Source organism: Ursus americanus, chromosome 1 (assembly GCF_024610735.1).
Source record: "Ursus americanus isolate L20-20 chromosome 1, mUrsAme1.1.p, whole genome shotgun sequence".
In the NCBI taxonomy this organism is placed as follows: domain Eukaryota; kingdom Metazoa; phylum Chordata; class Mammalia; order Carnivora; family Ursidae; genus Ursus; species Ursus americanus.
In genome coordinates this window covers 66807971-66822899 of record NC_142127.1, presented here as the reverse complement: position 1 = coordinate 66822899, position 14929 = coordinate 66807971, and the positions used below count along the sequence as shown (strand labels likewise).

The 14929-nt window shown below is 34.2% G+C and overlaps 1 protein-coding gene across 1 annotated transcript in view; it reads left to right on the top strand.

Annotated features, from left to right (window-relative positions):
• Positions 1-14929, top strand: part of TMEFF2 (transmembrane protein with EGF like and two follistatin like domains 2) — a 216988-nt gene that overhangs the window by 168660 nt on the left and 33399 nt on the right. Inside the window, exons 6-7 of the mRNA XM_045806120.2 lie at positions 3610-3758; positions 4489-4548. Of these exons, the coding sequence (XP_045662076.1) occupies positions 3610-3758; positions 4489-4548 (209 nt within the window). The remainder of the gene's footprint in view (positions 1-3609; positions 3759-4488; positions 4549-14929) is intronic.

Genomic DNA, 14929 nt, shown 5'->3' with positions numbered 1-14929 from the left:
GAGAGTTTATATGAACGTATCACTGGTTCTTTCTTCTATGTGTTAATGTTTAGACAATAACTATCTCTTTAACTTCATCCAAGTCCACCCTGCCATTCTCTCAGTAATTCATTCAACAATCATTTATTGATGACTTTCTATGATGCCCTTTACTAGGTTCCAGAAATTCAAAGACAAAAAAGACATATTGCCTTTAAGAATGTTGTAAAGTGAAGGTATATACCAATAAATAGGCACATGAAAAATGAAGTAAATGCCACCACAGAGCCCATTCTCCACACACACATACACAAATTCATATAATCATATCAACATGCAAAATCTCTCTGCCCCGTGAATCTGAACTTTCAAAAATTCCAGGGTCTCATAAAGCTTTGAAGGAGAAACTTGGAAAAGATTTGGTGCTAAAACTTAAGAGTCAGCTGGAGTGTTTGTGTGTATGTGTGTGTGTGTCTGTCTAAATGTGTGTTTTTATAAAAAGTAGAAACAATTTTATATAGAATTTTGTTAAGGATAAAATAGTCTAAACAAGTGGTCTCTTAAGTAGTCAGATTAATTTAATTCATATCGATTTGTTATTCATTCTAATAACTGGGTATTAGTTCAGAATGCCTTCAAATGAATAGTCACTGATAATCCCTATGATACTAAAAAGTCTGGATCACTTGTTTGGGAAGACAGAGACTAAGAGACATTGTGACTTAGTCATGAAATCATGATAAATACTCCAAGAGTAGACATAGTCTTCTTTTTTCAAGTCCTATTCATTCAAAGTATTCTTTTAATTAGTTAATAGTAGGAATTTGGGTTTGCCTTATTTTTCATTGTACTGAACAGTACGTTGAACGGTGTAGGTTCTGGCATCAAACTGCCTATATTGGAAATTAGCTTCCCTGTACAAGCTATGTGACTTCTCCGAGCTTCAATTTTCTCATCTGTAAGATGGAGATAGTAATAGTAGCTACCTCATAAAGATAGAAGGATGAAAGGAGTAATGGCATATAAAGCATGTAACACTATCATTAAGAAAGCTAGTAGTATTATTGTCATTATTTGATCTCAGTAAGAACATTTAATATCTGCCAAGAAAATTATTTAGCTACCCTGTGTCTGCTTTTATGGCAATATAGTAAGGATAATTTATATTAATTTCATCCTTTTTTAAGAATATGGGATCATGTCACTATATTTATTCATTTCATTCATTTATCTACTACATGCAGTTACTGAATAATGAGTGTATGCAAAGTATTGGGTGGTGCAGGGAATACAAAGATAACTTAGCTACTATCAATAAAGTTTCAGACTATGGTCCTGGAATCCTGCATGATTTTCTAATTAATGAAGTTTAATAAACTCAGATACTAAAAATAATTTGAAGATACCTGCAGAGCCCTTGTATCCTATATAATTTACTCTTTAGATAGATGAGAAAACATGACTTTCTCTCTGTTCTGCTGTTAGTAACAGATAATTATGTTAGTGTCTTTCAAGGAGATAGTCCCCAGAGTCCAACACCACAACAGTAAACGGGCTTTAAGGTAAATGGAACCAACTTTTAAAACACACACAATGTCAATCTCCTCACCTCTTTATTTACTACAAATGGTTAAGGAGAACAAGGCTGACCTACAAAGTCACTTCCCCAAATGCACAGTGAAAAGGACCAAAAGCTCTTGAACATGTGGGCAGCTCTCAGTCTCAGGTCTTTCAGACGCCAAGAATCAGGCCAGGTAGCAACGTTGTGGCCCCAGTAGCAGCATCGCGGCCGAGGTGGGAGCACCACTCCTCAATGACTTAAGCGTTTGCACGTGGTTACCATCTGTCCCAGCTATTTGTTCCTAAATATGTGAATTAAAAATAACCAAGTGTTCCTAAAGCAATTCTCTTACCAAATAAATAAATAAATAAGTAAGTGCATTGGCACAATTTCTGCCAGCACTTTTAACAGAGATCTAGCTAATTCTGATACAGATGGTTTAAGGACTACACTCTGAGAAGCACTGGTGTGTAGACAAGGCTTCTCTCACTTGATCAACAAATGGATCAAGCAGTGATTCCCAGGAAGTGAATGTGATGCCAGGCTGACTGCCTAAGAAGGCAGAATCCTAGGCTCTGCCCCCAGAGTTACTGGGGCCCAGAAACCTACTTATAAATCAGTGTATTTAAAAGTTTTCCAGGAAATTCTAATACACAGCCTATGGTGAGAGGAAAGGGGTTATATGTTACTTTAACACATCCGTAGGCGGTCCTTGTTCCACAATTTACTAGGTCTCTGACCTTGTAATTGTGCTATCATTGGTTTAGAAAATGGCTTTTGTAAGATTAAATAAAGCAATGCATGTTAAGAACCCAGCATGTAGTAAGCTAGTTGTTATAATCATTATATTATATGCCCAGCTCTAAGTAGGATCTACAGAAGTAAAATGAGTGCTTCACCACTTTGGGAAGCATATAATCTATTTAGAAAAGAAATGTAAATATTAATAGAAATTTAAAATATGAGTTTATATTCTAAGGCAACAACATATTTACACACATATGAAAAATATTCTGAGTAACAAAATAGATTGTAAAGTACAGAGAATTATAAGAACATAGGAAAAGTCATATAAAGTTTGCTTGAAAAGGTCTAATTCAGGCAACCTAATTCTCATTAATTTGCAATTTTTTATGTATACTGTAGAAAAATATTAAAATCATGAGTGGTAATCAACTTGTATTTATTACTTAAAACTAGAATTAGAAAAAAAAAATAGTGTGTATCTGGGAAAGGGGTCGATGAGACAGGCATCAAGGGGCCCATACTCTGGAATTTTATGCAAAAAAGTTGTTTCATGCATGAGTATTTCTGAAGAGAGAGCCATACCTTTCATTTGATTCTCAAAGGGTTTTGTACCCCCCCAAATGTTAAGGACGACCAAAGATTCCTGCTAGCACATGTCATGTGCATCCTCATGTAGCTGAAGAAATATAACTCTTGATTGCACTGCAAATAATCTCCTTGCTCACTTTCTTGCAAATGTCCTCTGAATCATTTTCCTCATGCTCTCACCATTAGAATATCCTGAGAATAGAAGTAACACTGTAAGATCTCATTTGAGAAAATTGTAAAGCAGACTTTCATGGCTACCTCAGCCCTATTCAAATTCTGCTGCTATCAGCATGTAAGTTTATGTACATGTTTTGAAAGTTCCAATGGCAGAGATTTACTGATGATTATTTTCTGAATTTTCCCTTTTTATTTATTTTTTATCCATTTGTCAATCTTTTGAATTATTTTCAATTAGTTCTGTGCTTCTTTTCATTTCAGGTAGAAAAATGAAGGAATTTCCCTGGAAGGATACAATTCAATTTGCCAACTTGTATGTTGCCAACCTAGCAATTCTTCCACTTTCTGTTTTATGTATAATGTGATAGCAACACTATTGATGTTATGGTTTTTTGATTGAAGTAAATTGGTATATAACATGATATACATTTCAGGGACATGATGTTATAATTCGATATTTGTATACACTTCGAAGTGATCGCCTTCGTAAGTCTCCTTACTGACCATCACCATACAATTAAACCCCTTTACCCATTTTTATTTCTCTCTTCCTTTAGGTGTGTGTGCAACATCGACTGTTCTCAAACCAACTTCAATCCCCTCTGTGCTTCTGATGGGAAATCTTATGATAATGCATGTCAAATCAAAGAAGCATCATGTCAGAAACAGGAGAAAATTGAAGTCATGTCGTTGGGTCGATGTCAAGGTAATGTTCGTACCAAAATTCATTTCAAAGAATGTTTTTAGTCTTAGTGTAGAAATGAAAAGTGAAGATAACTCCTTATTAGGCAAGCTATTTCCTTTCCAGAAGACAGGTCTGATTTATAATGGATAGTAGAGTCTACTGTAGCATTTATGGTGATTATAGGAGTTTGAGAGCCTATCAGCAACAGTCCGTATCTTTTTCTATATAATGCGACTGTATCTTCACAATGCCGTAAACACAGAAGCCAATATTCAGCAGACATTCTCTTTGCACAGGGAAAAAAAAAGTCAAAATCATCTTTAGCAAAGAAGCTGAGGATTTACTAGAAAACCTTGAAATTAAAAACAAATCACACCATTTTTATGTTTTCATTCAATAGAAATATTTCAAGAACATTTTTTAAAGCAGGATGTATGAGAATGTTCTATTTTGTTTCTTATTCAGAAACAAACATTTTCTTGGTTTTTGACTTGTTATTCCTTTTTCCACCTTATCTCAGTTATGATTGTGAACCTTCTCTTTGCCCCAAACTCTAGAAAGCTGATATCGTACTATTATACGCTCTCAAGCAAACTGATGTAAATCTATCTTTGCATAAAGGTAGCTTAGAACAATAGTTGTAAGATTTCCTTAATCGCACTGAGGGTACTATTGGTAGAATAATATAAATTTGACATTAGATGTTTAGGAAGCAGTTAATCAATCTTAATTGTTAATTTTTTTAACACAGATAACACAACTGCAACTACTAAATCTGAAGATGGGCATTATGCAAGAACAGATTATGCAGGTACATATAATATTTTCTACTACAGAATATGAGCACTTCTATAAAATAGTCCTGGGGGAGTCGTTTTTTTGTTTTGTTTTGGTTTTTGGTTTTTTGGGGGTTTTTTTTGTTTTTTACCATTGATCCTAAATTCAATCTTGCAAGACTTCTGACATGTGCTAATCTTCTCTTGCTTGGTTCAAACTTTCAATAGGCAATAGTGAATTTTTGTTGAAGCAAATAAAATCTTTTTTTTTTTTGCCAGAGTTAAAGCAATTGTCAAAAATGTCAGTGAAATATAACTAACTTGTTTTGACAGTGCAAATGATACAAATGACAAAACATTTATCAAATTAATGGGCATGAGTGGAAATTAATGCAGTTTTTGGCAGTATATTGTGATGAATGCAAACATTCTTGTTTGAATTTTCATTGAAGTCAACAATGAAAAAGTTTGCTAGTCTCTAAAATAGCTAGAAAGGACGGCTATAAATAATATAGGCTGTCTTTAAATGCAAAGTTAAAAAAGTATGTGTAACTTATTTTTAAAATAATAATTTATTTTAAAAGTACAATGTAGCTTTTGACTTATGCAGAATTATCAAGAATTTATATAAAAATGTAAATTCTATTTAGCAATTATAGAATATTATTTCGAGAACTGTTTCTATCTAATATAACTCTTGTAGGGTGAGAAATAGTTTATGGGTATGCAAATAGGTTTTTAACAAATTGGTAATTTTTTAAAAGGATTAAAAATATAAAAGTAAAATTATTGATGTTGATAATATATGTAGAGTTTTGTTTTTTAAAGAGCTTTTCACTTAACTATTAGACAGTTATAACTACATTTATGGTCAACAGTCAATCAAGAAATGCTTCTTATCTTTCAAAATATGTATTATCATTCATTCTTTTCTGAAATTGTGTTTTAACACTATTTCTGACATATTTATATACAAAATTAATCTCAATGAAATTGAAAAATGTTAATTGGATGTTGTACTATGGATATGTCACACCTCTCAGAATTTGGAAATAACAAAATTTTTTTTTTAATTTTTCATTTTTATCTTAATGGTTTTCAACATGTAAATAAAACTTTTCATGTGCTAGAAGCCTGAAATTATCATGGACAATGATACATGGAAAAACATTAGTTCTACTATGGGATAGCTATTCCCAAATGTCCAGGAGAGATATTAGCAGGTATTCCTTGAAAAGAACAGTCCATGGTCAATAAGTTTGGGAGAAGCCCAGATAAACAAATGGCTTTCTTACCCAGAAGACCTCACAGCTCTTGTGTGTACTGTAGAATTTTTACAAGATATGCATCTTTTATTTATTTTTTTAAATTTTTGTTCTAATATATACAAAATACACACAAATGTAGGCTGGGTAGTATAATGAACCACATTTTTCATCACTCAATTGCAGTAACATCAACCCATGGCTAACCTAACCCCATCTCCAACTGCATCCTCTTTTAGCATTTTCAAAATATGTGCAAAGAAATCCCAGAAATTGCATCATTTTATTCATAAATACTTTAGCTGGCAACTCTAAAAGATCAACCCTTTTTAAATAAAATTACATTATTATCACACCTAAAATAATAATGAATAATTCCTTATAATATGTAGCTTTTATCAATTATCTGATAAATAACACATGCTTTTGCGGCACTTTTGCAGTACTGGTATTCCCAAGAATGCACTTTGGAATATGCTGATCCACAGGGAAGTATTGAAAGTGATAAAAGAAAATGAAAAGTCAAGGTCTGAAGCTAATAATATACATTTTAAATGTTAAATGAAATCAAATTTAAATTCTATATTTTGTTATAAACAATAGCTATATCTTGAAGGTATTATAAGCCACTACCTGGTCTATTTAATTTTACTGTAGCCTAAAGTATTCGAAGATTTCATAAGGATTTTACTTTCATATAAAGGGTAACTTAAAATACCTTTATACTTGTTTTGCAAACTAATTCACTTGGAAAAAAAATCTTCAAAAATGTATATGTTATATGAATAACTTCTCTATTGAAACAGTCATCATTGAACTCATAGGAAAATCAAGCTTCTCCCTGAAACAAAAAACTTTTCAAGTTTATTAGCATCAATATGCAAATATATGTAAGTTTATAAAATTGTACATTACATATCATATTGGAGTTTATCACTCTGTCATTATCACTCATATTACCTATGTACAGATTGCCCATTTTCAAAGAGTTTGGGAGTTGAATTTTTGTTCCAAAAAAATTCATATTTGAATTTGGTTTCAAACAGATAATTTCTGACCTTCAATGTCAATATTTTTAGTTGGCATTATTTCCTATCTTATCCCTTTATTGAATATGAGAAGGAAAGAAATGTGTTTTTAAATCCGTGCAAATGAAAACCGTTCAGACCCTTAGTGTTGTCCAAGGTGTGCTAGTTTGACATCAGATTTATCTAGTAAATTCCATAGAAAAACTTTTAAGATAAAAGTAAAGTTTATACATACTTTTTTTTTGAAATCCAAATTTAAGACAGGAACAAAGATAATATCAATTGAAGCTTGCAATTTCTAATTAAGCATTGATTACATACTTTAAAACTCCCATGGAAGTTAATTTAGATGTCTTTATCTTCATTGGTAATCTTATTAAAATACGACGTATACCCCTTGTTAGACAATATTTAAATAATAGCCACATCCTTCAACATTTCCAGGCTTTCAGTGGTATTTGCATTTTCATAAATTTTGGGATACAAACTTTGGAAAAATAAAAGGAACCAAATGGAGGCTCAGTATGTCACTCTCCTCTTAATTTCTGTTTCACATTTTCAAAACTCCCCAAGGAGGGAAAACAGGAACTGTGTGACTCACATTCCTAGAAGTTTGCTATCTGCTCACAAGCTCATTTAATGTCGCAGTCACTTCCCTTGTTAGACAAACATGGATAGATGCTCCCACTGGAGGGAAGTACCGATCTTAACACACTCTCATTTTTTTCTTAGATGTTGTTAATACTAGAGGTTAAAAACCTTTAGCAACACCCCCATTTTTCCCATTTGAGCCTACCTTAACGCTGTTAGTACAAAAACCACATGTTACTGATTACAAAAATGAAAAATAATTTAAAGAGAGCCGAAATCTAAAAATAAATATGCCATGTCTCATATTTAATATCATTTATAAAATAGAGACTGCTGTAAGGACGAGCAAGGGCCGATTCACAAAAAAGCAAATACAGAGAGCCATGCCTCCAATAAGACTGAGGGGAGGTGGACTATAGGGTGACCAAACTTGTGCAGAGCTTTGAATTGCAAGATACATCTGAAAGGGGCTCTAGGAAACCAAAGCATTTGCCAGATCATCCCAGCCAGCATTCCTTTCCGGTTGTGCTTGACTTGGGTCTCTATTTTGCCCTCTCTCCTGTAACGAGACCCAAGTCCTGAATCAAGAGCTTTGGATCTCTGTTTCAAGGCAGAGTGACAGGATCTCTGTCCGATAAGCTAAACAGGCTACTTAATGTCATTCTCCCTTCATCAGTCTAAGACTTGGGCTTAGATTGAGGTCTTTCTCTTTACTTGCAGAAAGGCTCAGAGAGGAAAATTGTATAAAACCACAGAGCTGGAGCTTTCAGGGATTTCCATTGTTTCAAAATGCTAATATTAAACTTTCCTTCTGGAAGTTTTTATAAATAGCATATTTTATAAATAGCAAATGTTTTACACTTCTTGAAATCTGCAACATTTTCTTTTTTTAAAAAATTTCCCCTCGTGTCTTGGAATGAAAAAATGAAATTCAACCATTTTGTTTTTCTTTATCTGGTATGTGTCTTTTCTGATTGTATTGCTTTTCTGTCTAAAAGTCTGATCATGCTTCAGGAAAAATAGCTGCATATTTTCCCAGTGAAAAATGTACTTAATTTTATAAATTGTTAGTTGTAAAAAATATACAGATACACAGAAACACACACACGAAAAGCAAAACAAACCATGAATTTAAACGATTTTGTCTTTTATCATCTAGAAAATAAAATGAATTTTCTTTTATGACATTTTGCACCAGTTTCCAAAAGGATTTGTAGTGGCTTATAATTAAAATATATTCCATGAGTTCGTTTAAAGAGAAAGTGGAAACATAAGGCAGAACTGTAGAGGGAAATAAATATGTCAGCAACACAGACTATTACAGCTACTGCATTTAGCCCTAAGCTTCCTTGCAACCAATGTAAAAAGAGAAAATATGATTGAATCAATTCATTCGGCAAATATTTAGAGTCCCTGCTATATGCACTCCACTGGCTTTACAAAGGTGAACACATCATTCTAGGGCTCTGCCAAGATGGAATTTAGGTTTCCATTGCCTGATAAAAAAAATGAAAAAATAATTAGTTCAGAAACCAAACACATAACTTCTCTAATGCTAAGTTCTCAAAAGTATTTGGCATAGATCTTCTTATCTCTGGAAAACATAGAATGGATAATATCTTCAATAGTGATTTTTATAAAATATGCCAAGGCTTTTCACATGGCTGGGGATTTTTTATAACAATTTTTTATAAGATTCTAGAGCACTGCATTAAAATATGTGTTAAGTCAACGATAGTCTTTCTGTGGCAGATTAAATAATGAGTTATATTTATGTATATTTCCAAGTTGGAAAAAAATAACACAGAGTACCAAGGGAAATGGTTATGAGGTGGAGTGCGTTCAGCTTATCTTCCTCAGGTATCTACAGGTTTAACAGGAACTGGATTAGCAGAACAGTCAGAAAGTCTGAATAAAAATAAAGAATATGTTAAATTATAGTATGTACATGGGGAAAAGAAATTTCCCCTGCTTTTATTAGCAGTTAATGAGAAAAGTTAGTCCTGAGTCATCTCCACAGCCTTGGGAGGCAGCCAGGGTTCCCCAGCTCTGTGTCTAGGTACAGGCATGCATGGAGTCTGTGTGTCTTCTAATGGTGCATTACACTGTGGCCATTCACCATTTCTTGTAACATTGAGGGAGGCTTAATTTGGGGGGAAATGTTCTCTTTAGAAACCTCTTCCTGGGGCGCCTGGGTGGCGCAGTCGTTAAAGCGTCTGCCTTCGGCTCAGGGCGTGATCCCGGCGTGCCGGGATCGAGTCCCACATCGGGCTCCTCCGCTGGGAGCCTGCTTCTTCCTCTCTCACTCGTCTGCTGTGTTCCCTCTCTCGCTGGCTGTCTCTCTGTCACATAAATAAATAAAATAAAATCTTTAAAAAAAAAAAAAGAAAAGAAACCTCTTCCTTATCTTTAAGCAATAGTTTAGATATATTAAGCTCAGGTCTAAAAGATGAAAGAAAGAAACCAGAAATATACATTTAAACCAAATTCCATACATCCTATTATTCCATCGACTCCTTTGTTCACACTAAGAGGAAACTGACATCTTGAAAGGGTATCTAGTCTAAGTGAATTGTCATAATAACTTGTTCTCTGTGGAAGCCTTTGCAATTTACAAAGGCCTTTCACGTTATTGTCTCCTTCAGACTTGATGACAGAAATGTGAGGGAGATATTATATGCATTTGACAGGTGAGAAATGGAGGTTCAGGGAGATTAACTAAAAAAGGAGTACGTGATAGAGCGAAGGTTCAAACCATCATCTCTAATTCCAGAATCCAGCAAAGTGTGAATGGTATGGGACCAGGGGAGAAGTGTCACTACCTAACATTCTTAGAGACTTTGGGACCCACTCTGCACCTTCGAGGTTAACCCCTTGAGAGTTCCAGACTCAAAAATGTTTCACCGTGACACCTACATTGCTGTGAAATGCTCCAAAGAGTTACTCCTCTCTTTGATTTGTCTATATCTCACAAGCATCATTTAAGCACTATCTTGTTTGATTCTTAAGTTTTACTCTTCTGTTTTCTATTTCCCCACATGGACAAGAGAAACCAAAGAGATGTGTTTGCTACCAAGTAATCCTACATTAATAGAAAATACGTGTGTGAGACTTTCTAGGTTTACAAAGATCCATTCACATTACCTTATTTGCTCTCACGTCAATCCAATAAATCAGGATTACAAATACTAGGGGAAGTAAAATTGTAGCTCTGAAAAGCTAAGTGGCTGACCCAGAACTGGACACAGTATTTTGGCACATTGACCACCCACCCATGCAAATATAGCACTTGCTTGATTCATCTACTATTTGTCTTGATTGCTCTTCCACTATAGATATATTGACATGACTATCAAGTGGTTACATATCATATTTATAACATGAATTAATTCAGTCATGTGGAAAAAAATCTGCATTTAAAATGGAAGTTTTTTCCATTTGCTCATGAACACAAGGAGCACTTCACCGGAAAGCATGTTATGTCTAGGCCAATAATTTGATCTGTAGGAAAGAAATAAATAGGAGCAAATGCAGGCAGCAGCTTGTAGCACAAATATTGGTATCAACAGTGAAATAAATAAAAATGTTTGCCCAGGCTATTACAGTGCCACCAGACTAGCCTAGAATATTTAAGCTCAGGAAATGAATTAAGATGTCAAGATTTTCTCAAGATTTCTGAGGGAAAGTGTCTCAATTCAAGTATTTTCCCCTCTGGGATTTACATTAGAGTGCTGCAAAATTCATAAAGCTTTCTATGAACTCTAGCTCACAATTTTTCCTGCTCTCTTGAACTTCTGTGCTTTCATTGTTTTCCCCAAAAAATCATGTAGCCAGTCATCTGTAATATTATGCTATGTTCATGGTTATAGATAAACACAGAAATAGTATTTGCAATACAGATGAAGGTTTTCTACTGAAGAGTTGCCTTGGGCCCTGGTAGGCTCTGGAAAACTTTGTGTTTATGCCCTAGTTCATAAATGCATTCTGCATCATTTATGTGCACTTTTTCCTATTTGAAACGATCCTTCCTGAAACAAATTGTTCACCTTGAGGTGTTACTCATCTACCTTTCTCTTCCATAAAGGTGTGGCAGACAGTTTAGTCGTTAAGGCCACTAAAAATCAGACAGCGCTGAGTTTAAACACTTGCCACGCTTTTGTTATTTAATGTTGAGCCAATTAATTGACCTTTCTGAGCCTCAGTTTCTTCATCTGTTCAATGGACATAATAAGCCTATTTCCTTAGGGTTAAAGTTTCAATTAAAAGACATTATAGATGATATTAGCAAGAAACTAGTAAGCCAGCTGTTATTATTTTCCTTTTGGTCTGACAATTGAAAATTTATTTATGGGAAATATAACACATTTTTTATGGGCTATGGTCTGTCCATATGATATATATTCAGTTTTTGTACAAATATTTTCATTTATGAACTCATACAATTACAAAAGGTTTATTTCTTTCGTACTTAAGACATGTAACAACTTGTTGCAAGATATTCTGGTTGACTTTTTGATTCATCTATAAAGAAATATTCATTGAGCACCTACCATTTACAAGTCTTTAGCACACTGATGGGTCTAAATTTTCACATGACTAACTTTTCAGTTTTCCTCCAGTCAACGTAATTTTATGTACAGTATAGTTTGATTACTTTAAAATAACATGACCACCAGATTATTAAAACATGAGTTTCAAATAGAAATTTAGTAGGAGGACATAAGATTTGACAGAACTGCAAGATCATGATATCACATATGTTTCTTTTCTACTTGATCTTTAAAATTAGTCATTTATATCCCAGGATATTTGTATGAAAGACCTACATATTCATTATTTAAAAGAAACCTGTGTAATGGGCGATCATAGTGATGGGAAGGTATCAAGCAAAAATAACAGGAATGTGGTATATAAGAATTTATGTCTGCTATGAAAACCATTATTTCCACTCAGAAAAGTTCATGTTTATATATCATCAGTTAGCACACACACACACACACACACACACACACGCACACACACACACCTAGAAAAGCCAGAGCATCAAGGTCAAAAATAAATGCTTACAACCAAACTTGATCATCAAGCGAAAGAGTTGTTTTTCCTTGATGATCAGTTTTTGTTGTTTTGTTTTGCACAGGAGGCAAAGAGGAAAAGCTGGTTGACCTCAAACATCTAGATATCACTAGTGAAGGTGACATACTCTCCACCTTAACTTACCTTTTTACCTCAAGCATGTTATTTCCATTCCTAGGAAAACTGGTATAAGTATGGCCAGAACATGAAAACCTGGAAGAAGAGTAGGATATGTCTTAAATGTTCTACATAATCGCAAGACACGCTGTTTTCCATAACACTAATAAATAGAATTCAAGCAGTTTCAAAAAATTGAAATATCCAGAGCACTTTGATTGCTGCTTTTGTTAATGAGTCTGATATGCTTCACATCTATGAACCCACATTATCAAACACATTAAAAATTCAGTTCTCACATCTTGATGATTTGGGACTGTGTACAAATATAATCAACTAAAAATATTTTTAAATATCTGTGAAACTAAAAATCTCTCGGAAAAATTGTGTTTCTAAACACTGTTACTTGTTTCATGGGTCAGAGCTTGTTCCCCCTGGTTGTTCATTTGGAAATTGCTTAGACTTTTAGTTTGAGTTCAAATGCAATCAAGAGAAATCTAACTTGTGAGCCAAACTCCAGGCATAACAATGTATGGAAATCAGTGATAAAGCTTAAGGGAAGAGGTGGTCCAGTAATAGTAAAAAGGACGCAAAAGGTCAGCACCCTCCTCCACCTCTGAGTCCTGAGATATAGAAGAGGGTAGAGAATATGGCCATGTTGTGAGAAGACTAAAGGGATGTGGTGTTCTAGGAGAAAGCTAGTACTTCAGGATGCAAGAAGAGAAATGAGAATTTCAGCAAAACTTCTGAAGATAGAAGGGAGTTTGCTGATTATGGAGCACAGGTCCTGGTGAGCTTTGGGAAGTGGCTAGAAATTGGGGGCAGAAAGATAGGCTTAGTCTAGGGTAGAGAACCAACGATGGCAACACATCATGGACATGGTGATTCAGTGGAGATGGACAACTGGGACAGGACAGGGCAGGAATTGGATATTGACTAAATTCATTATAAAAACTCTTGGACTTGTAGACTTAGAAATCTAAATTTTCAACACACCAAGAGTAAGCTGTTGTTCAGCAGTGAACTCAAATTAACCAAATTCAATGTCTGTGTATTGATTTGTAATGAGAAAGCATTACCTGGACGACTTGGGTCCCATGACCAATGAGTTCTCTTCTTAGAGTTGAATTCTCTGAGAAGTCCAGTCATAATGAGTGAGCATGAATAGACGATATATTTTTCAGATGTTTAAGGTATCAAGCTAAGATGCAAATGACTACACAATAAAGATATCCCTACCCTCAAATCAGGACAAGTACCTTTAGCCAGGACACCCTTGGAGCTTACCTAACACTACTGCCCTGTGTTATTCTCTTTTGTCTGAGTTTCTATGTCCATTTCTAGCTAATGCTTGTCTAATCTACCTCTTTTCCTAGATATAATCAGTTTAATCAGGGTAAAGTTAGACCTGTTGTCCCAGAAGCATTTCATGACAGTAAGGCATTCTGGTGCTCTTGAAAAGTACACAGCAATCTTGTTCTTATTTCTGAATTCCTCTGGGATCTCACTCAATAACCCTAGAAATGACAACATTAGTACAGAATGTCAGCATTAGCCATACTGGATTGGTAGGTCCTTCAAGTTCACTGTGAAAACTACAAAAGTTTTTACACAAAGTTAACTTTGAAGGCCATTCTTTAATATATAATCCAAAGACATCTGACCAATAACAAAGAAGAATGAATAAATCTTAAAAGGCAAGTTTGATATTTTTGGTATTTACTAAGATAATTCTTAGCATCTATGCTAACAAATGTCCTTTATGGTGACAATGTTTTCAAAACACAAATAAAATGAATTTATTAATTATCCCACACAGAATGAGATGGAGAGTTCTGCAGAGTTGTGAATGAATTATCAGTGTTTGATAGTGTTACATAATAATTCCTATAATATATATTCCAGGCCACTAAAAAAAAAAAATCCACTGTTTCTCCGCTTTCTTTTACATTTTCTAAGATTCAAAGCTGTGTGTGTCATACATCAGAAAACTCCTCCCAAGAGTATTTCATTAAAATTTTCATTTGATAATGGAAATAAATGTCTAATTAAAAAAAATTTAAATAAATGTTTAAAAATCACTCAGAAAATGAAGCTTATAAGCAAGCCCCATTTGTCCTCCAGAAATTAAGTATTCCAGAAAGAGCATGTTACTAGTCTACAGAGTTTAAACCAACAAGCAATTAGTGTTTTGTCAGGCAATACACATCCAAATTCACTTTTGCCGATTGACTGTTCATGTACTGTCACAATTATTTTACAAATCTTGCACCACTGGTTTTTCTTCCTATTTATTTTTCTGTTATTTAAAGCGCCCCAGGGAAGCTGGAGGTTTCCAG